General features: G+C 45.6%; 1 protein-coding gene across 1 annotated transcript in view; it reads left to right on the top strand.

Moving 5' to 3' along the window:
• Positions 1–5,787: 5,787 nt before the first annotated feature.
• Positions 5,788–22,513, top strand: part of CA12 (carbonic anhydrase 12) — a 64,560-nt gene continuing 47,834 nt past the window's right edge. The window contains exons 1-2 of the mRNA XM_082255978.1: positions 5,788–5,868; positions 6,198–6,215. Coding sequence (XP_082112104.1) covers positions 5,811–5,868; positions 6,198–6,215 — 76 coding nt within the window. The 5' untranslated portion in view covers positions 5,788–5,810. The remainder of the gene's footprint in view (positions 5,869–6,197; positions 6,216–22,513) is intronic.

The following is a 22,513-nucleotide window of genomic DNA, read 5'->3' as shown; positions in this document are numbered from 1 at the left end:
ACATGATGACCTTCTGCACCCGATGATCTTTTGTTGCAAATTATAGATTCCTAGCCAGCTGCTGTCAACAAACCACGTGGGAATCCGGGGTGACATCATTGACCAAATAATGTCATAAACATAGATTACAATATTTCTGCCTCCAGATCCAAATAAATGACGGATCCGAGTGAGTATTCTATGCCCATATGCATTAGAGATGAGCTCAGGTGTTCTATGAACTCTTCTTTAGCTGAACTCTAAACTTGCGCTCTTTGTTTGCTGGCATCTTTGTTTACCTGATCAAAAGGAACGACCTGGCCTGCGGATCACTGAAATAAAAAAAGTGCCTGAGTTTGGAGTTCAGCTAGAGATGCGTTTGAAGGATATCCAATCCATGTGCATAAACCCAAAGGCTTTTATAGGCAATGGGATTTAAAATGTTTGAATCATTTCAAGGTTTGTATCCTAAACTGGTCATACAGTAGATGGATTCAAATGCAGCTGGTTCAGCAGGGACCAGATACATTTCAAACCATCTATGGCCATTCCCATTCAAGAGCAGTGGATCTAAACTCTCTACCCTGTTTCCCTGAAAATAAGCCCTACCCCGAAAATAAGACCTAGCATGATTTTTAGGGATGGCTGCAATATAAGCCATACCCCAAAAATAAGCCCTAGTAAAATCCTTGATCTCAGCCCCTCCTTCTGCAGTATTCGGAGAGGGAAATTAGAGCTCCGGAGGGTCACGTGAGTGCCCAGCTGCGCTGTAAATATGGTATTTTCCACAATAAAGTTACAAAAGGAGACACACTGCACATTACATAATCTTTTTACAAAATCCATTACATATTTTTACAATGACTTTATCCAAGGTTTATTTTTGGGATCACAGAATGTCATAATGCTGACTCCTGAGCTGACAGGGAGAGAACTTCTTTTAACATTTTATTATTTTATTTCAGGTTTTTTGGAACATAAAGAGGACTAAATGACACAGCACAAGCACTGTGCTGTCTACCATGCTTTAAAGGATCAGGATATTTATTTATTTTAGGGTTACAATCCCTTTAAGTTTGTCTTTTTACATACCATAAATAAATAAGACATCCCCTGAAAATAAGCCCTAGTGTGTTTTTTGTAGCCAAAATTAATATAAGACCCGGTCTTATTTTCGGGGAAACACGGTAGTAATATGCACCGAACTGAGCATGTGCAGCCTGTCCCTAAGGCTCTGCTTTATCGGGAAATGGTCTGGAGTCAGTGGAAGAAGAGGAGGATCAGAGAAGACAGTATCACACAGCCTTTTTACACAATACTGAGGATTAATCCCTTAGGTTCTATAGTAAGTATAACAAGTATGCTTTATTGCAAACGATTTTTACTGTTGTGGGTTTAGTAATACTTTAAGGGATTATTGGAAAACTTTGGTTTAATCAGCACTGCAGCCAATCAACTTCAGCACTGATCTGTGTATTCTGACAACATGGGAGTCTCGCTGCCAAAATACAATGACACAGCTGGGAGAATTCCCCAATCCACCCGAATTGTGTGAATGGGGAAATCAGTTTTTTCAATCAGCACAGTGGCTCGGGCCTTTTAAAGGGGAAAGAAGAAACAGGTATTGTTATTTCTTTTAAGTTTTCTTTAAAATGTTACTAAACCCAGGACCCTACATTCACTATATCTGGTCTCCCACAGCACACAGAACTTGGAAATGCAATTATTTTAGTAAATATAAACCGCTAAATACCTTTTCTCATCAGCAGTATATAGCAGTTCTGTGACTTGTATCACTGTCTGGCTAAAGCTTGTAGGAGGAGTTTTCATTTTCTCTTAGCCTCCTGTCTGGACAGTGCTGATTGGCCCTGTGCTGATCACATGCATTCTCCCAAGAAAAAAAAAAACTCTCTAGTAATACGCACCAAACTGAGCATGTGCAGCCTGTCCCTAAGGCTCTGCTCTATCAGGAAATGATCTGGAGTCAGTGGAAGAAGAGGAGGATTAGAGAAGACAGGATCACACAGCCTTTATACACAATGTTGTGGATTAACCCCTTAGGTTCCATAGTGAGTATAACAAACATGCTTTACTGCAAAGGATTTTACTGTTGTGGGTTTAGTAATACTTTAAGAGATAATAAATACTTGTGTTTTAATATACTGCAATACTTATCATGCATGTATTTAGGGTGAAAAAAAATATGTAGGACATTAGGTTCCCTTTGAAGCCCCACACACACGATTCGAAAATCATAGAAAAATATCACTTTTGAAGCAATCGTACGATAATCTGATCTTTTTTTGATCTGAATTTTTCTCGTACGATACCAGATCGTATGTTTTTTGTTTAAAGTGATTGTAAAGTCTTGTTTAAAAAAAAAATAATAATAACAAATATGTTATACTTATCTGCTCTAATGCAGTAGATTTGCACAGAGCAGGGCGTTTTTTTAGCTGGAACTTGGTGGAATTCAGTTCCACTAACTCTGGCTCAGGTCCTCTTCTATATGCTCACCAGTATCACTTGTAAACACAGAAGTCCAGCTTCTGTACAGTATTTACAAGTGATGGATTGTCTCCCAACAGCTCCCACAGGTCTGATCTCCTGAGTGGCTCCCACTGAGATCAGGATGGCAACATGGGAGGCGCAGGAGTCCAGGGTGGAATGTGGATGCCAGCATCCCAATTGGATGAACTCCCTGCAAGTGAGAGAGAGACAGAGCCACCTACAGTGTGCAAGGAGGTACTAGAGCCGACTGGGTGTTTCAGTTTAATACAGCAAAAAAAGTAAGACGTGGAAAATTATATGAAGCTACTAAAGGGATTTGGGGGGAGATGGGGCAATGAAGGGGAGGTTGCAGGCAGAGGTCAGACCTGAAGAGGGGTAAAAGTGACATGTGGGTGGGGATGCAGAGGTAGGCAGCTGTGGAAAAAGGCTGAAGGTGTGTAGCGCACCCCTAAACTCCGCAATCTGTGTGCAGCACACCCCTGAACTCTGCACTCTGTGTGCAGGGCACCCCTGAACTCTTCACTCTGTGTGCAGGACACCCCTAAACTCTGCACTCTGTGTGCAGGGCACCCCTGAACTCTTCACTCTGTGTGCAGGGCACCCCTAAATTCTGCACTCTGTGTGCAGGACACCCCTAAACTCTGCACTCTGTGTGCAGGGCACCCCTGAACTCTTCACTCTGTGTGCAGGACACCCCTAAACTCTGCACTCTGTGTGCAGGGCACCCCTGAACTCTTCACTCTGTGTGCAGGACACCCCTAAACTCTGCACTCTGTGTGTAGGGCACCCCTGAACTCTTCACTCTGTGTGCAGGGCGCCCCTAAATTCTGCACTCTGTGTGCAGGACACCCCTAAACTCTGCACTCTGTGTGCAGGGCACCCCTGAACTCTTCACTCTGTGTGCAGGACACCCCTAAACTCTGCCCTCTGTGTGTAGGGCACCCCTGAACTCTTCACTCTGTGTGCAGGGCGCCCCTAAATCCTGCACTCTGTGTGCAGGACACCCCTAAACTCTGCACTCTGTGTGCAGGGCACCCCTGAACTCTGCACTCTGTGTGCAGGGCACACATAAACTCTGCACTCTGTGTGCAGGGCACTTCTAAACTCTGCACTCTGTGTGCAGGGCATCCCTAAACTCTGCACTCTGTGTGCAGGACACCTCTAAACTCTGCACTCTGTGTGCAGGGCACCCCTGAACTCTGCACTCTGTGTGCAGGGCACCCCTAAACTCTGCACTCTGTGTGCAGGGCACCCCTAAACTCTGCACTCTGTGTGCAGGGCACCCCTAAATTCTGCACTCTGTGTGCAGGGAACTCCTAAACGCTGCCCTCTGTATGTAATGCATTCCTGCCATTTAATGCCCCTTGAAGACCCATTGGCTGTTAGTGAAATTTGACCACACCCACTATTTGGTGCAGTTTGGAGGGCGTGTGTGTGTGTGTGTGTGTGTGTGTGTGGAAAGGGTGGGGGGGGGGGGTCGTGCTTGGGTTCCTGCACCTATTTTCTGAGAAAAAAAGCCCTGGCACAAAGTGGCCTGGATCTTCCTCTTCTTGGGTCTCTCTTCTGTGCTCCTGGCCTCTCCCTCCTTTGATTGCCCCCACAGCAAGCAGCTTGCCATGGGGGCACCCCAAGCCAAGTCACAGCTCCCTGTGTCCATTCCTCTCTTCCCTGATTGGCTGAATGATTTTGATTAACAGCAGCGGGAGCCAATCGCACCACACTGCTGTTTCAGCCAATGAATAGGGGAGTCCCAGTTAACTTAGACACTCCTGCAACATCGCTGAATAAAGATGGGCTCAGGTAAGTATTAGGCCCCTTTCACACTAGCGGACCGTTCAGATCCGCCTGTCAGTTTTTCAGGCGGATCTGAATGGATGCCCCATGCATCTCTATGGGACATCGGATGTCAGTGGAGACATGTCCGCTGACATCTGATCCGATCCGGTCCGTCAAATCTGGACGGATGGAAACCCTATTTTCCATCTGTCCAGCGGATCGGATTGGATGAGAATGGACAGATGGTTCGTTCCCACCCGATTCCCCCATAGAGGACAGCGGGGACTTGACAGCTCTGTCTCTGCCCACAGCACGGAGACAGAGCTGCCATCCGCCTGCTCAGCGGGGGATCGGCAGATCGATCACCGCTGAGATAAACGGAGTCCGCCTGATGGACTCCCTGTGTGAAAGGGGCCTTAGGGGGGCTGCTGCACACAGAAGGTTTTTTTTTATCTTAATGCATAGAATGCATTAAAAAGAAAAAACCTTCTTCTCTTACAATCCTTTTAGAGTCGGTTCACACTAGCGCGACTTGTCAGGCGACTTGTCAGCCTGACAAGTCACGCTCCCTCGCGGTCCATTGAACGCTACAGGACCCGTTCTAATAGGAGCGACACAAGTCGCTCCGACTTAGAAAAAGGGTCCTGTACTACTTCGGGGCGACCTTGGAGCGACTTGCATAGACTTCCATTATGTGAAGTCCCTGCAAGTCGCTCCGAAGTCGAGGTGCATGGTAATGCACAAGTCGCCCCCGAAGTAGTAAGGAGTCGTGTCGCCTCAGTGTGAACCGGCTCTTAATCCGTACAGTTGTCGTACAATACAAATACATTACGAAACGTTACATCACTTCCGAATATTATTCTGTCCTATGAGAATTTTTTACTTTAGTAAACTCTTCATTTTGGATATGAGACTAGCATGAAAAAAAAAAAACAGACAATCATTCGTCCGATAATCTCATCGTGTGTACGGGCCTTTAGTGTCAGATAGTTCTCATATAACTAGTGTATAGCTGGCAATCCATGTATAGAATATATGATTGTTGACAGATTTAGTTACACATCTAAAGTAAAATCCAAATGATGCTGAATTTCTGCATTGCTGGAACAAGGAAAAATCCCAAGGTGACCACATACATAGGCAGATCCAGTTGTCATATGACTTCCATATACATGTTGTTTACACTCTTTACCATTGTTTGGTATGTGTACAACAATTAGCTTTGTGTTTACAGTGACAATCCATTAATGACAGTATGGTTTCTACCCGTTAAGTTAAATAGAAACCTGTCTTTATTGAGCCTGCATAGCTCTCAACAGCTCAGGTCTCAGGTGTAATCATTCTTTGGGATATAGAGCAGGTAGAGGAGGGGTTGGAGTGTGAGCCAGGTTACAGGTTATTGGTGACGGAAGAAGTTTGGGCTGAGCCTGAGTAGACAGTTGTATGTAACTGAGAGCTGCTTGTGTATGGGCTGTGAGTAAAGGAGAGGGGTAGAGGAACAGAGGTGAATCAGAGCTCCTGTCCTGTTACTGAATCTCTCACTGATGTACAGACTGATCCTCTGCTTGCTGACCCTATCTGCTGCACAGGCAGCCTCTCATGGTAAGACATTTTCCATTTATATGCCAAATTTCAGCATAATTCCTAATTTCCCTTGTCCTTGTTCAAAGACACATTTGTTTGAATGAAATATGCTTGGAAGTGTTAGACTTCTATGGAGCCCTATGAAAGTTAAAGATGCTTAGTACAGATTTCCTGAACCTCAAAGTCCTTACTGTTTTTTTTATTCTATATCTGCTACAAATTCTTCTCCAGCAATAACTAGATCTGGTAATGCTGACCATAATGATCAATGGATTCAGCTAGGATCTGAGCTTCTCTGATACCTGATGATGATCTGTGATAATGATTCTCTTCTCCTTCATTTGCAGGACACTGGGCATATACCGGTAAGTGATGAGAAATGCTATTCATAGGCTTAGACCATTTTTTTTAATGTTATTTTTTAATCAGATTTTATTAATGTTAAGCTGAATTTTGCAGAAATCTCACCTTTGAAAAGGGTGGGGTGGGGGGGGGGGGGTCTCATTAAATGTGATTTTGGTTGTAAACCGAGGCTTTATGAAAGATTTGCACTTTTTTTTTTAATATATATAGGCAGGTGATGATGTAGAATCCAGAGCAAATTTATCCTACAAGCTTTTAGATGATCTCCTCCATGGAATTGTTAAATTTTAAGGCTGTGTGTAGTGACATTGCACTATTCGCCTCGGCTCATCCTGCTGCGACATTGGATCTGACTTGTAAGACCCCACAAGTCGCATGATTTGTCAAATCCAATGTTTCCCTATGAGAGCCGACTTAACTGATAATACACAAGTTGCTCCAACTTTAGAAAAAGTTCCTGCTCTACTTTGGTCCGACTTGGGTGTGATTTCAACCCATAGACGGGCTCCTAAATCGACCAAAGTCAGAAGGAAGTCACAAGCAAAGTCATGTGAACCGAGCTAGATATCTTCCAATTAAGCAATAGAAAAAGATTTTGGTGTTTATGGTTCATAATATAGATCCCCGGCTGATTCAGTTATTGCCTAAAGTATTATTATTTGCAGTTTACCAATTCTTAGATGTGATTAGTTAGTTTTCCCTTTTTTTTTTTTTCCTTTTTTCTATTAGTTTTTTTTTTTTATTTCCACCGGGTGATCCAGTCAGTAAGTCTGTTTTTTCAACAGAACAAACTGTCCAGCAGATTTAGTAGTTAGAGCGTTGAGAAAAAACTTTTAGGCTGGGTTCACACTTATGCAAATTGGATGACAGTAGACCAGCTCTCAATTGTGCCGGTTCACACAGCCCTGGGGATTCGGCGGTCCTGTGCAACTTTGGCTCCATTTCAGGTGCGAATTCAGGCATTCGGACCTGATTTGCACCTGAAACGAGAACAGGGATCCCCTGCTGCGAGCCGCAGCTAGTGTGCACACAGCCTTAAAGCGGTAGTATACTCAAAAAAAAAAAAACCCTGCAAGACAAAGGCATAATGAGCTAGTATGCATCGCATACTAGCTCATTATGAAAAAATTACCATAAAACGAAGCCCCCGACACGGACCCCCCAGACATCGCTGTGGGAGCAGACATGATCCCTTGGCGTCTCTTCCGGGTTCGGCGGCTCCGGCGCTGTGAGTGGCTGGAGCCGCGATGACGTCGATCCCGCGCATGCGCGCGGGCTATTAACTTTCCAGCAACTTCCCGGCAAGGAACTCTGAAGGTCCGCCGGACCTTCAGAGCGCATGCGCCACTAGCGTCAGCAGCTGCATGCAGTGCAAATATCTCCTAAACTGTGCAGGTTTAGGAGATATTAATTGTACCTACAGGTAAGCCTTATTATAGTCTTACCTGTAGGTAAAAGTCACAAAAATCGGTATACTACCGCTTTAATACCGACAGTGATGCGTACAATGCCCAGTTTTTAATTCTATTTATTTATGTAAATCCGTTTTTATCCCAAAAGGAACAAAAACTGTGTGCTATAACTGTTTAAAGCAGAACTTTAATGAATTAGCATGTTAGCTGGAGTTTGCTGCTTAGTGTAGTATCTAAATCTGCTAGTTCATCTAACCCTCCCCCTCCCCCTAGATTAACAAGGCTGCTGCTGCCCAATACTCTAATAAGGGAGATACATTACTGCATAGCTCCCAACTGTCCCTGATTTTGAGGGACTGTCCCTGATTTGGAACAAAGCAAAGTCCCTCTGTTCTCCTCATTTGTCCCTCCTTTTGGTTTGATCTACAGTATAAAGTTGTATATAAAATGAACTATTTATCTTTCAAAAAGTGTTTCCCAGTGCTCTGATTTCTAAATTGCTGCATTTGTAAATTTCAAAATCTAGTATGAAGGAACAGTAGTGGTTAAACAAAGCACTTGTGGGTTTACTTGATAATCCTTTTTGTTTAAATCTCCTTTAAAACCACTTCCATACCGGGCCAATTCTGTCACTCAGCTCCCACGTGTAAAAATCATAATTTTTTTTGCTAGAAAATTACACAGAACATTATACATGTTTTTTTAGCAGAGACCCTAGGGAATAAAATGGGGTTTGTTGCAAGTTTGTATGTCACACGGAATTTGCACAGTTGGCCCAATTTTAAATAGATCCCTAACAACATGTCACGCTTTAAAATTGCGCACACTCGTCGAATGGCGCCAAACTTCAGTACTTAAAAATCTCCATAGGCAACGCTTCAAAATGTTTATAGGTTATCTGTTTAGAGTTACAGTAGAGGTCTTGGGCTAGAATTGTTGCTCTTGCGCTAACGTTCGCGGTGATACCTCATATGTGTGGATTGAACGCTGTTTACATATGTGGGCACGAGGTACGTATGCGTTCACTTCTGTCTGCAAGCACCCGGGGACAGGGGCACTTTTAAGTGGGTTTTTTTGTTTGTTTTTTTTTGTTTTATTTTTACATTTTCCCTTTTTTTTTTTTTTTTTTTTTTTTTTTTTCTTTATCACTTTTATTCCTATTCGAAGGAATGTAAACATCCCTTGTAATAGTGCATGACAGGTCCTCTTTATGGAGAGATCCTGGGTCAATAAGATCTCTCCTACAGGCTACATAAAGTTGCGCCAGGGCCTCCTAGAGTCATAGACTGCCGGGGACCATCTGGTCCTCAGTATTCTCTATGGTGAACTTCCACCACCAGCGGATTCTTTCTCTGGCTTGCCGATCACACGGGCAAGCCACCGCAGGAGGGAGGGTGCCTTCTCCTGCTGCCTGTAAGAACAATCAAGCAGCTGAACAGACGCTATGATTGTTATTATGGTTAAGGGAATTGCTGGCTAAAAAAAAATATCTGAATGATACCTGTAACTGCAGGCATCATTCAGATATCCCAGCTCAAAGCCCAGGATGTCCTATGATGCACTGTGGTAGGGAAGTGGTAAGAGGGTCTGGCAGGGGGTGTGTCCTATGCCTACATACTCTTGCTAACAGGTGTTCCTCATTCCCATCTTCAAAAGTTGGGAGGTATGTTACTAGCCAGATCACTAGGTGAAAGCTCTGTTGCTCCTTCATCCAGAGTGGAGGCACTCTAATACAGGAGATATATTACTAGCCAGATCCCCAGGTAAAAAACAGAGGGGGAAAAGCCTAAAAAAAGACAAAATGCAGCCACCGCAAATGATTTGTAAGCTACAACATTTTACTGTAAATGTTTGGGTTTAATACTGCTTTAAATATAAAGGGGTCTGATTTAGAAGTACTTTCACCCAAGATTAAAGCGGAGTTCCACCCTGGATTTTTTTTTTTTTTTTTTTTTAATACCCCCAGGACAGTCAGGGCTAGTACATTCCACAATGGCTAGCCTCTGATCTGTCCCGGGTTGCACTTACCTGTTAGGACAAATACTTACCTTGAAAACGTCTTGTCCAGCGCTGCCATCTCAGATGTGGGCAGCTTGAAGCCAGCGAGATCCCCTTCGGCGTCTTCTTCCGCCTTCTTTGGTCCCACGATGCTCTGCGTCGGCCCCGACGTCACTTCCGGGTCGCGCGCGTCATCCCTCTACAGCTTCTGGGCATGCCCAGAAGCTGTTTAGAAGGGGATGACGCGCGCGACCCGGAACTGACTTCGGGGCCGGTGCAGGCGCAATGATTCCTGGGAGCGATGACGTTCAGCTCCCAGGAATCATTGCAGAGCCAGGAAGTGACGACGGGCCGCGGCCGAGGAAGGAGGAAGAAGGAAGTAAGGTAAGTATTTTTTCTTCGCTACGAGGTAAGTAAAAAAAAAAAAAAAATATGCGATTATCCATTTCTTTTTCAGGTGACCCGGAGCGAGAAGATGGAGGTAAGTATTAAATTAGGGTGGAACTCCACTTTAACTGACTTTCCAGTTCAATGTTTTCAAATGAATCTTGTGTGTGAAAAATAGACTCCTAAAAGCGTCAGTAACCGGGTTAATAATTGCAAGTGATAGTCCTGATTGTGAGCATTGCTTTTGATGATCAGTCCATTTCTGACCTCCTGGGGAGTGATAAGTACTTGAAAAATGTGGCACTCATTATTGCAGCTTGTTGGAGATTCTTCCTGTAATGTAAGTGAACCCAATCTTCCGTCTTGTAGAAGAGAGAAGGAACGTAGTGAGGCTGATCTACTAAAGGATTTTAGAATATTCACACCATAAATTGTGAGAAGATTCACTTTAATTATTCAGTAATGTGAAAAGAAAATCCCTGATTTCTTATTTTATCTGCATGTGATTGGATAATTGAAGTGAATATTCACACATTGGGGTCGATTTACTAAAGGCAAATAGACTGTGCACTTTGCAATGTGCAGTTGCTCCAGTGCATAGAAAATGAGTAGAAGCTCTGCTGATTTCCATCATCCAATTATGTGTGGGCCAAAATGCTGTGGGGGGTTTTTTTTCCCCTTGCCAGTGATTGGGTATTCTTTGGAAAGTGAAGCTTTACCTCATTTACTAAGCTCTGGACCAACTGCACTTGCAAAGTGCACAGTCTATTTGCCTTTGGTAAATCAACCTCAATGTATTTTTGTGTGTCGGTATGTGTGAACATTCTCAAATCATTTAGTAGACTAGCCTCTGAATCATGCGTGTAAACCAATGTGACTAATGGATGAAAATAAAGGAGGTCCCAGCACTTTAAAGACTTGCATGAGGATGGGGGAAATATCTGCCAATGCTGGGTTCTGATTGGCCCAGTGCTGTCTTGTGCTGCTCATCCTTGGAATTCCCAGGTCATTTCTTTAGCTCGTGGCACTAAATTTATTTATAGGGGGAGTGAAAAAAAGGTATGTCCTGCTGGAGATGTTTGCATGTTCCATTTGCTTTTACCTTTTTAGTCCTGATGCACACAGGGCGTTTTTACAGCCGTTTTCAGGAGCATTAGGTGTGTTTGGTTTTTGCAGATTAAAAGCACCCCTCCGTGTTTATTTTATGGCCTCATGCACATACAGGCGTTTTAGGAGCTGTAAGTAGCATAAGCGTTTTCAATCTGCAAAAAAAAACCAGGGCCAGCTCATTCTACAGACCGGTGTTACAGCTGTAAAAACGTCTGATGCTGCTAAACGTGGCTTAACGCTGGACACGTGTTTTTTTTTTTTTTTGACATGTCAAAATCAATGGTTCCCTATGAGAGCCCATTGATTTGAATCTAAGTCGCATCCAAGTCGGATAATGATGATCTGACTTGTGCTGCGACTTGTGCGTTAAGGATCTTGAAGAAGAACCTCACGTCAAAAAAAAACCGATGCAGGGTCTCACCCTTAAGATCCATACCAAGTTCTTCGGTCTGGTATGGATTTTAAGGGGAACTCCCACGCCAAAAAAAATCCATATCAGACCCTCATCTGAGCATGCAGACCAGGAGTCAGAAAATGGGAGGGGGGGTATGAGCAAGCACCCCCCCCCCCCCGACCATACCAGCCAGGTCACATGCCCTCAACATGGGGGAGGGGATGGGTGCTTTGGGGCAGGGGGGATTCTGCACCTCCCACCACAAAGCACCTTGTCCTCATGTTGATGGGGACAAGGGCCTCTTCCGTGGGGGTCTGTGGTCAGGGGGCTTATTGGAATCTGGTAGCCCCCTTTAACAATGGGGCAAGAGACAGTTTTGAGAAGTCCTTCATTAAAAATCTTCCTCCAATCTTCTCCCTCCGGTGTTCTCCCTCTGGTCTTCTCCACTGCTGCTATCTTCTCCGCCACCGACCCTATCCTCCTGCCACATCCGCTCTCCGCCGCTTCTTAAATAGCAATGGAGCGTGGCCACCCGGTGATATCACGTGACTGCACAAGGGGCAGGGTCTCACCGGGTGGCCATGCCCCATGGCTATATAAGAAGTGTCAGAGAGCAGACGTGGCATAATCAGGAGACAGCGGCGGAGGAGGATCGGGTCGGCGGCAGAGAAGACCGGAGGCAGAAGACTGAATGGAGAAGATCGGAGGAAGATTTTCGATAAAGGACTACTCAAAACGGTCTCTCGTCTTTATTTACACTGCACTGCCTTTTTTGGGGTGAATGGGTAGGGGTACAATGTACCCCATACTCAATCACATAGGGACGGTGGGATTTTGGGGCCTCTTGTTAAAGGGGGCTTCCAGATTTAGATACGCCCGCAGACCCCCACAACCACCACCCAGGATTGTCGGAAGGAGGCTCTTGTCCCCATTAACTTGGGGACAAAGTGCTTTAGAGTGAGGGTGTGTGGCCTGGTATGGTCGAGGAGGGGGGGGGGCTGCTCGCTTATCCACTCCCTTTTTCTGACCTGCCAGGCTGCATGCTCGGATAAGGGTCTGGTATGGGTTTTAGGGGGGGGGGGCACGCAGTTTTTGATTTTCAATAATGGCAGAGAAACGCTGTTAAAAGCTAAACGCGCATTAACGCCAATGAAAAAGCTACTAAAAGCGTGTTTTTTTTACAGCTGCTTTTTCCTACTGTTGGTAGTGGCTTTGCAGCTCGTTTTTTTTCTAACACCCCTTGTGCATAAGGACTAAAGCCCTAGCTTCAGAAATACTAGGACTTTGAATATCTCATTTGGGCCAGGCTAGGCTAAACCATTTCCTTTATTAATCGGCGGTCAGTGCTGTAGTGTAGTGTTTAGAGTATACAGCCATTGAAAGCTCCCTAGCAGCCGATCACTTTCACAGAGCTGGTGGGGTGCCTATCACCTCTTCCCCTGCCCATGCCCCCTCTCCACCCAGGACCACAACCTCAAGCTTAAGGGGGGAGAGCAATGTAAGACAGAGGCAAAGCTATGCCTTGATCTCACATGTAAACAATAAAACTAGAAGAAAGTATGACATTTCTTGGCCAGGGGACACATCTAACTACACTGATCTGTGCTTGGTTAGATGGTGTGAAGGGCAAGGGAGACATTGGGGTCTATTAGACCCCTAATGTCTCCAAAAGGAGTACCTGTCAGTTACCCAGTGTTCTCACATGGAGGTTTTCTTAACTCCTTGTCATAGCAATCGAGTAAAAATTAAATAAAAGAAAAAGTTAAAAAAAATAATATGCATAAAATATTTTCAAAAAAATAGCTGTAACCCCCATGGCCTTGCACACATGCACAAACACACACCCAGGGTGAGCATGAGTATGTAACCCACGTGTGCCTTTTTAAAGCAGTGGTTCTCAACTCCTGTCCTCTATCTGGACCCACTAACAGGCCAGATTTTAAGTATTACCTTGTGGAGGTGCAGATTGGAATACTGCAATCACTGAGCAGCAAATTATATCACCCGTGATGTATTTCAGTTATCTTGCAAACCCGGCCTGTTAGTGGGTCCTGAGGACAGGAGTTGAGAACCACTGCTTTAAAGCGTCACCCTTTTTTGGGCACAGTAGTTTTTTGTGATATCACTGGCACGTGCAATTGTAAGCCTTGTCATGTTGCACTAAAATAGATTTTATTTGCGTTTTATTAAACAGTTGTGCAAATATCAAGTGGCATAAAAATTTGTTTGTTACTATCTTTTTATTCTACAGTGCCTCTGCTTTCAGATAGATAGATAGATATAATGCAATCAATGAGGGTGAACAGCACTCAGCTGTTGATTAGTGCCTAGCAATCAGGTCGTCCCATAGGCCATATATAAAGAAAAAAGTCAAAGGGGATTGCTGCACATAAACGTTTTATTGGAAAAATCCAATAAAACAGACAATAGTACAAAAGTCTGTCAGAACATGTTACAGTTTTGGGCTTGACTGATATCGGTAGCGCCCTTCTTCAGATCAATATATATATATATATATATATATATATATATATATATATATATATATATATATATATATATATATATATATATATATATATATATATATATATATATATATATATATATATGTGTGTTAATTTTGGCAGCAAATTTCAATTTAGTTTTAGTCTTAGTCTTAGGACTAAAATGGCATTTTAGTTTTAGTCCTATTTTAGTCTTCTGCAAGTGTTTTAGTTTTAGTCGTATTTAGTCGACTAAAACTCCAGTATATTTTAGTCGACTAAAACGCCCTACATTTTAGTCGACTAAAACTCATTTTAGTCATCTATAATCAAATGGGTGTAGTTCAATTGTAATTTGTAATGCATTATTTAAGCATTTCTCTACAATTTCCAAACTCATTATATACTACTGTTGGTCCTGGAGTGAAAAATCTAATATGTATATTATTTATGCTTTGAGCATGCACCAGTGCTAATTTTTGGCAGCAAATTTCGATTTAGTTTTAGTTATAGTCTTTTGACTAAAATGCCATTTTAGTTTTAGTCGTATTTTAGTCTTAAGACTAAAATGCCATTTTAGTTTTAGTCGTATTTTAGTCATCTGAATTGTGTTAGTCGACGAAAACGTTTTAGTCGGTTTTAGTCGACGAAATTAACACTGATATATATATATATATATATATATATATATATATATATATAATTAGTTCTAGGGGTTTGAATAATTTTATTGCCAAAAAATTAAGATTTTTACATGTGTGCAAAAATGGAAAAACATTGCTCTCGAGCCAAACTCATTAAGCTGCACTAAAGTGCATCAGTGTGAAATGGCCAATGGAGCTTTATTTTTTTTCCCCAGCAATATAAAAGAAGTGCAACTGTTCTGCTAGTTAACCTCCCTGATGGATGAGTGAAAGATGCCATCCGACCATCAATGCAGGGGTTGGTAGTGCGTGACATATATGGGGCTTCATTGCTGCTTTATGTAACATCCTCTTTCAACTTCTAGTTGAAACCACTGCCTTGCTAAAGAAGCTGAGGGTACAGGTGATGGACTGGCCAAGCATGTCTCCAGACCTAAACCCTATTGAGCATCCTCAAATGGAAGGTGGAGGAGCGCAAAGTCTCTAATATTCACCAGCTCCGCGATGTCGTCATGGAGGAGTGAAAGAGGAATCCAGTGGCAACCTGTGAAGCTCTGGTGAACTCAATACCCATGAGGATTAAAAAATTGTGGCCACACAAAAAATAAATATTGACACTTTGGGCCCAATTTGGACATTTTCACTTAGGGGTGTACTTACTTTTGTTGCCAGCGGTTTAGACATTAATGGCTGTGTGTTGAGTTATTTTGAGGGGCAGAAAATTTACACTGTTATACAAGCTGTACACTCACTACTTTACATTGTAGCAAAGTGTCATTTCTTCAGTGTCACATGAAAAGATATGATAAAACTTTTACAAAAATGTGAGGGGTGTACTCACTATTGTGAGATTGTGTGTGTGTGTGTGTGTGTGTGTGTGTGTGTGTGTGTGTATATCTATCTCTCTCAACACCCCCCCCCCCCCCATCCACACATTTGAGGTGGATGAGGGAATCCCTCTCACTATGCTATTGTGTTCTGACAGCAGGGAGCCTTCCCCGCCATCAGAATACATCAATCAGTGTTTCTTGCTATAGCCAGCCCAGTGGGCTACTGCGTTAGGGGCGCCGGCCCCCTAATCTACATGCGGGGCGCTGAACGCATGGAGTTCAATGGGGTTTTTTTTTTTTTATCACCTGATTAGAGCCAGAGACTCTAATAGGCTTCAGAAAAGGGTGGACCCAGGGCGTAGAGCAGTGCGCCCCGAGCCCACCCATTGTGTGACAATAGCGAATGAAAATTAGCTATTGTCACATGGATCCTCCCCCCTGGCCAATCCAGGAAGCGGGTCTGAGACCCGCCTCCTGATTGGCCGAAAGGCGAACGTATACCACTGACCGAGGAGGAGGCGGGATGTCTCGAGGAGACGCGGGGAACTGAGGAGAAGCCGTCGCTGCAGGTAAGTCACTCTGCATTGAAGGGGGCACGCTGGTCTCTCTGCATTGAAAGGGGGCACACTATACCTTGATTACTGAAGGCCCCTTTCACACTTTTGTGACCTCAAAGTCACGCAATTTTTTTACCGCGTTTTTTGCCGCAAAGCAATGCCTGCTACATTTTTCTGTTTGCGCCCCCCCCAAAAAATTTTTAAGCACCAGGCGCCACTGCCAGCGACCCTGATTGACTGTCACAACACAAAGTTCACTATGATTCAGTTATGAATGGACACAGTGAGCAAGTGTGTTCACTGGGCCCATTTAGAAAAAGAATGGGCCAGTAAATTACATTTTTCGTTCATTGATGGACACAACACAACATATTCAGAACCATAGGGTTATATTGCCCCCTACAGGAGTAGGACACTATGCAGAAAAAAAGACTTGGCTATGCCTATGGGCAGTCCTAGCTGGTATACATCCCCTCTCCTATAGGCCTTTAGTTTTTTTTTTAGTTTTTTTTTCTGCCATTCAGGAGTAAAGACCTAGTTCTCTGCCTGGATCTTTGCTCCTGGCAATTTTTTTCCTTTTTTTAAATAGATTTTTTTTTTCTCCTGGCTTTTTCCTGTGAGATGTATAATCAACTGCCGGACTGGGCGATGGGCTTGATATCTAGATCCGGTGGTCCCCCACCCCCAGTCTGGCCAGCCAGCGAGCACACGCAGGCCAGAGCTCCACGCTGGGTTGGCCACAACATAGCCCCACTGGACGGGGGCTGGCCTGCGAGTAAAACGCCTTACGAGGTTGCATATGAGTGGGTCTTCGCCTGAGTCACAGCATTCCTCCTGGCTGACAGCCCCCCATTTCGGGGGTGAGGAGATTCTGTCCGGAGTGGTGCCTGCCTGGTTCCTGGTATGGTGAGTACATGTCCCCCTGGATGTGGTTTGGGGCAGACGCAGACACCCCCCTCCTTGGACGGTCGGACCTGCGGGTTCCCCTCCTTTCCAGTCCCCCTTTATGTTGGTGGTCTCTAAGTGGGCCATCTTGCCCCCCCTCCCTCCGGGGTAGCGCGGTGGGCTGGCAGGTGTGTGGGACTGGTGTACTGCTATCTACCTGGGGGGGGGGGCCGTGGGCATGCCGCCGGTGAAACAGTCTTCCGGGCTGGCGTGGGCGCTGGCTGTTATGGTGGTCCTGTACCCAGATCCCTTTCCTCTCCTTTTTGGATATGGCCTGGGCTCCAGGGGTCCCTCGTTGGTCCCTGGAAACCTTGCAGATGGCGACATTGTAGGAGGGCCTGTGTGCTTCTTAATGGCCAGCGGCCATGTTTGTGTAGTCTGGAGGCCCGGCGTGCATTAGGAGCGGCCACCATGACAGTGGAGCCTCTGGGTAGCGAGTATGGCCTTTCTCTCCTGGTGCTGACTCCTGGGTTTCCTTTTCCCCTGGATGCCGCTTGTGGATACAGGCTATCTCTACCGGTGCTACTTGGATGGGGAGTTCTGGTGGGGTCCCTCCCTCCCTCTGCTGCAGGTTGTGGGATGCTCTCCTTTGGGGAGCCCTTGTGTGATACAGGTGCTGTGCCTTAGGTGGGTGAGTCCCCTAGCAGTGCTAGACACTTTTTGCTGGTGGGTTCCCCCTTTACCTCATGGAGTCTTAGGAGCATGTTTTCCCACCTGACCTCCTTTTGGAGGCAGCAGGTCCCTCTGTGTCCCAGACCTCTATTGATGCACTGATGGCAGTCTTGGAGTCCTTTGTTTCGCAAGTGGAGGTGGCCTTTGGGCAGTGGGTTAGCAAAAAGCACCCCACCCTCCTCTGCCTTACCTGTCTTGTCAGATACTGAATCTGGCTTGGCTGGCGTGGACGTGGACCACCCTGCAGGACCTGTAGCCACGCCTCCTGATCTATCAGATAGTGAGGATGATTCCTCCACTCCTGTCGCTGCACACCAGAGGGCCCTGGTTGACGCACTGATTACATCCGTGCTGGAAACTTTGAAGCTGCTGCAGGGGTGGCCATCTCCTTTGGCACCCACAAGCCATCTCGCGCAGCAAAGGTGTTCCCTTATCCATCCTATTTTGACAGATTTCTCTATAAGGATTGGGAGTGTCCAAAATGTTCCTAAACGCTTTGCGGTGAGGTACCCCTTTTTAAGAGTCGCTCCTCAAGAAGTGGACTGTCCCACCAGTGGTGGACCCCCCTGTCTTTAGGTTGAACAAGGCAACCATGATTGTGGTAGAATCTCCAGCCTTTAGGGATCCGGCTGACAGAAAGGTGGAGTCTGGGGCCTGCAATATGTTCACTATTGCTGGTTCGGTGCTGAGGCCCGTCCTGGCCATTACCCTGGTGTCACAAACACTAACTGAGTGGACAAAACGTTTGCGCCCTGATCTGGGGGGTGAGCAGATTCGTCCTGCCTTTGCTGAGTTGGCGGACCAATATATCCAGGGGCTGCAGTTTGTCTGTGATGCCTCTTTGGACGCGGCTCCCTTGATTTTTATCTGTTTCGGCAGTGGTGCTTAGGCTTGTTTCGTGGCTTAAGTGTTGGCCTGCGGACCAGACTTCTAAAAAAGCTCTGACTGATTTACCCTTTTAAGGCGATCGCCTGTTTGGGGCTACCCTGGATGACATCTAAGATTCTCACGGGGGGGGGGATGAGTATGTTTCTCTTCCGCAGTCTGGAAAGGGGGAAAGAACCTTGTCACAGACGCCGCTCTTCTTTCTCGGCGTACAGTTTTTTCGTCCCTAAGGGTCCACTATCAAGGTTTCAAAACCTTTCAGGTCCTCCTCGGAGCGGGATTCTCTAGACACGCAGACAAGGCTCCTTCAGCATGAGGGTATGCCCTCACCCGTGTCTGGGGTGGGGGGGATGTCTTTGTCGGTTTCCGGGCCCGTGGACTTCCTTGGTAAACGACAAATGGGTACATTAAGTGATTCTGTCTGGTTACTAGATAGAATTTCGTTCTTGCCCTCCAGACAGCTTCTTCTCTTCCAATGTATGCCTGTCTCCCAGACCGCTTGCAATCTCTCTTCGGGGCAGTGCAGGACCTGTTGCTTCAGGGAGTGATGGTTTCCGTCTCGGAACGGTTTCAAGGTTTTTATTTAAACCTGTTTACAGTCCCAAAGAAGGAGGGCAAGCTCCATCCAATTCTGGACCTCAAGGCCCTGAATTGCTTTGTGCGGGTACAGAAATTCAGAATGGAGTCCATTCGCACGGTTTCTAGCCTCTATCAACATCAAGGATGTTTACTTGCACATTCCAGTATGTGCCCGACGTCAGCGTTTTCCTCCAATTTTCTGTGGTAGAGGAACACTATCAGTTTGTGGGGTTACCCTTTGGTCTCGCCTTGGCTCCTCAGGTCTTCACAAAAGTGTTTGGCCCTGGTTCTAGCATTGCTACGTCAGCGGGGCATTTTGGTACTTGGGAGCAGAGTCCTCTTCTGCCTTGATGGACAATGTGGAGATCACTATACAGACCCTGAAGGAGTTTGTTGGCTTCTACACTTCCAGAAGTCTGCTCTGATTCCATCCAGGAAATTAAATTATCTGGGTCTGACTCTGGATTCAGCTCTAGCTGGAGTGCTCCTTTCTCTCGACAAACTCCAGAGGTTGCATGCTCTGGTTCATCTATTGCTGTCCAGGTGGTCCTACCTCCAGACTTGCATGCGGGTGCTGGGCCTAATGGTGTCTACCATTTTGAGGCGGTTATGTTTGCACAGTTCTGTACGAGATCCTCCCCAAAGGGAGATCCTGGTAAAATGGGACGAGTGTCCAAAGTCTCTGGACAATCGGATTCGACTGAGCTGCAAAACCAGGGGTTCCCTGGTCTGGTGGCTTCACTTTCCAGCTCTTCAGCAGGGCAAATTTTTTTCTCGCCTTGTATTGGACAGTGGTCACAACAGATGCCAATTTGTCCAACTGGGGAGGTGTCCTGGGACTGAGCTCCGCTCACAGTTGTTGAACGCTGGAGGAATCCAGACTACCGGTCAATCCCTTAGAACTTTGGGTGATCAGGCTACGCCTGGATCACTGGATGGATTGAATCCATACTGGGAGCCCCTGGAGCCAGTCGGACAATGCCACAGCGGTGGCTTATGCCAATCACCAGGGCAGAACAAAAGGTGTGTTGGCAGCTCTGGACATTCTCCGGTGGGCAGAACGCTTAGTTTTAGCCCTCTGTTGTACACATTTCATGAGTGGAAAACATGCAGGCGGACTATCTCAGTCAGCAGGGGGAGTGGTCCCTTCATCCGGATGTGTTTCATCTGCTATGTTTGCTGTGGGTCACCTCCTAGGTGGATCTGTTGGCGTCTCTGCTCAACAGAAGGGTACTGAGGTTTGTGGCAAGGTCACAAGATCCTCTGGCGGACGCCACAGATGCTCTGGAAGCCCTGTGTGGCTTCTTCTGCATACTTCTGCGAAGGATCGAGGCAGAAGGGACTCCGATCATTCTGGTGGCTCCGGACTGGCATGGTCTTGGTATGTCGACCTGGTGCAATTTGGTCGTGGATATTCCTTGGCGACTGCCTCTCCAGGAAGGACCTGCTGTCCCAAGGGCCGATCTTCTATCCTGCTTTTACAGTTGCTATCATTGACGGCCTGGCTGTTGAAAGCCAGGTGCTGAAGGATAAAGGTTTGCCCTCTGCTGCCAGGGTGATGGAACTGGCGGCGTTATCTGGTCATACCCCCTTTCTGGTGGTCCACAGAGATGAGGTGGTTCTTTGTCCATGCCCATCGTTCCTACCTAAGGTGGTCTCTGACTTCCATTGGAATGAAGACCTCTTGTTGCCTGCCTTGTGTACCAGGCCCACTCATTCCAAGGAATTTGCGTTGCGTGCCTTTCGAGGTTGTTCAAGTGATTCAGGTGTATCTGGCAGCCATGGAGACTTTTCGGATTCCAAGAAAGGAGCTATCCGCTTCTTCTGCAACCATTTCCAGATGGATCAGACAGATTGTAACTCGGACCTATTCTATCAAGGGTCAGGTTCCTCCTTTCCCTGCAACGGCGCACTCTACACTGGCGCTTGGTGCTTCTTGGGCCTTCACATCATCAGGCATCAGTGGCGCAGGTTTGCAAGAAGGCCATTTAGTGAAAGTGTGCACTAATGACCAAGTTCTATAAAGTGGAAGTGTTGGCATTTGCAGATGCCTCCATTTGGCTGCAAGGTTTAGAGGGTCTGTTCCCTCTTTGAGAGTGTATTTTTCAGGTTGGGCCCCAGTTGTTTTTATTGTTGAGTTCATGGTTGGCTCCTGTGTTTCAACCTTGGGATTTTTTGTTGTCCCACCCCTCATATTTGATACTGCTTGGGGACATCCCTATGTTTCTGAATATGGAGTGCTGTGTCTGGTAATCAACGAGAGAAAATAGGATTTTTGTACTTAGAGAAATGGATTTTATGGTGATTTTCATTGATGGACATAGCACCCACCCCTCTATGGAGTTTTAATACTTCTGACACTGCTTGTTACTAAACTGAAGGCCTATAGCAGAGAGGGGGGTGTATACCAGCTAGGACTACCCATAGTTGTAGCCAAGTCTCTTTTTCTGCCTAGTGTCCTAGTCCTGTAGGTGGCAATATAACCCTATGGTTCTGAATATGGAGCACTTTGTCGGTCAATGAACTCAGAGAAATGGATTTTACGGTAAGTACAGAAATCCTATTTACTAGCCCCTTCCCCTGTTTTTTATCCTGAGCCATCCCCCCGCAGCAGCGGGTGGAGAGATGGGAAACCTAGGCAGTAGGGGGGAATCTGCCTCACACATAGTGATTAGGGTGTGCCCAGGCACACCTTGCACACCCCCTGCGCACGCCTATAAGTGTTCAATGCAGGCAGTCCCATTCGTGTCAATTGGGACACAGCGGTTGCACTGTCTGCATTTTGGGTTGAGCCACACTATATCCAGGTTCAACAGGCGTTCCACTTTAATGTTTTGCCCTCCTGATTTAAAAACCAGGACGCTGAAACCATCCATTCCATTGGAAGATGGCTCACCTGCACAGGATGCAGCAATTAGGATTCTTCAACGCCTAGGTATTTCAATACAATATTGCATGACATTGGCCAAATAAAATGGGTTTGCAAAGTGAAACTGTGAAATTGCAAAGAGGCAGAAAAGCGGTTTGATCTCTACATTCAGAGCAGTGTATCTATTCAGGGGCTCTTAATCTGCTGGACACAAGCTTTAGGTTCAATTTTCAAGGGTGTACCAGAATGTCACTTGTGTAAAGTCCTTTTATCAGGTAGTTTTTTTTTTTTTTTTTTTTTGTTCTTAAACATTCTATCTTCAAACCTGCAATGAACTAGCACAACTGCTTTATGCAGGATGTCTGATCTTTGCTACTGTTTATGGGAGCTATATATGTAGGAAGGCAGTTTACTACGGTTAAACCCTTCATACGTGCAGGTATGTCATTTACCAATTGATCTTCATTGCCGCATGTGTTGGAGTTTTTTTCTTTGTTTTGTCTAAGTTTAGGAGAAAACAAATGTAGAATGC

The sequence above is a fragment of the Pelophylax lessonae genome (genome assembly GCF_965119305.1).
Source record: "Pelophylax lessonae genome assembly, chromosome: 4".
In the NCBI taxonomy this organism is placed as follows: Eukaryota; Metazoa; Chordata; class Amphibia; order Anura; family Ranidae; genus Pelophylax; species Pelophylax lessonae.
Note: the sequence above shows the minus strand (reverse complement) of the source record. Positions and strands in the feature narration are given on the sequence as shown.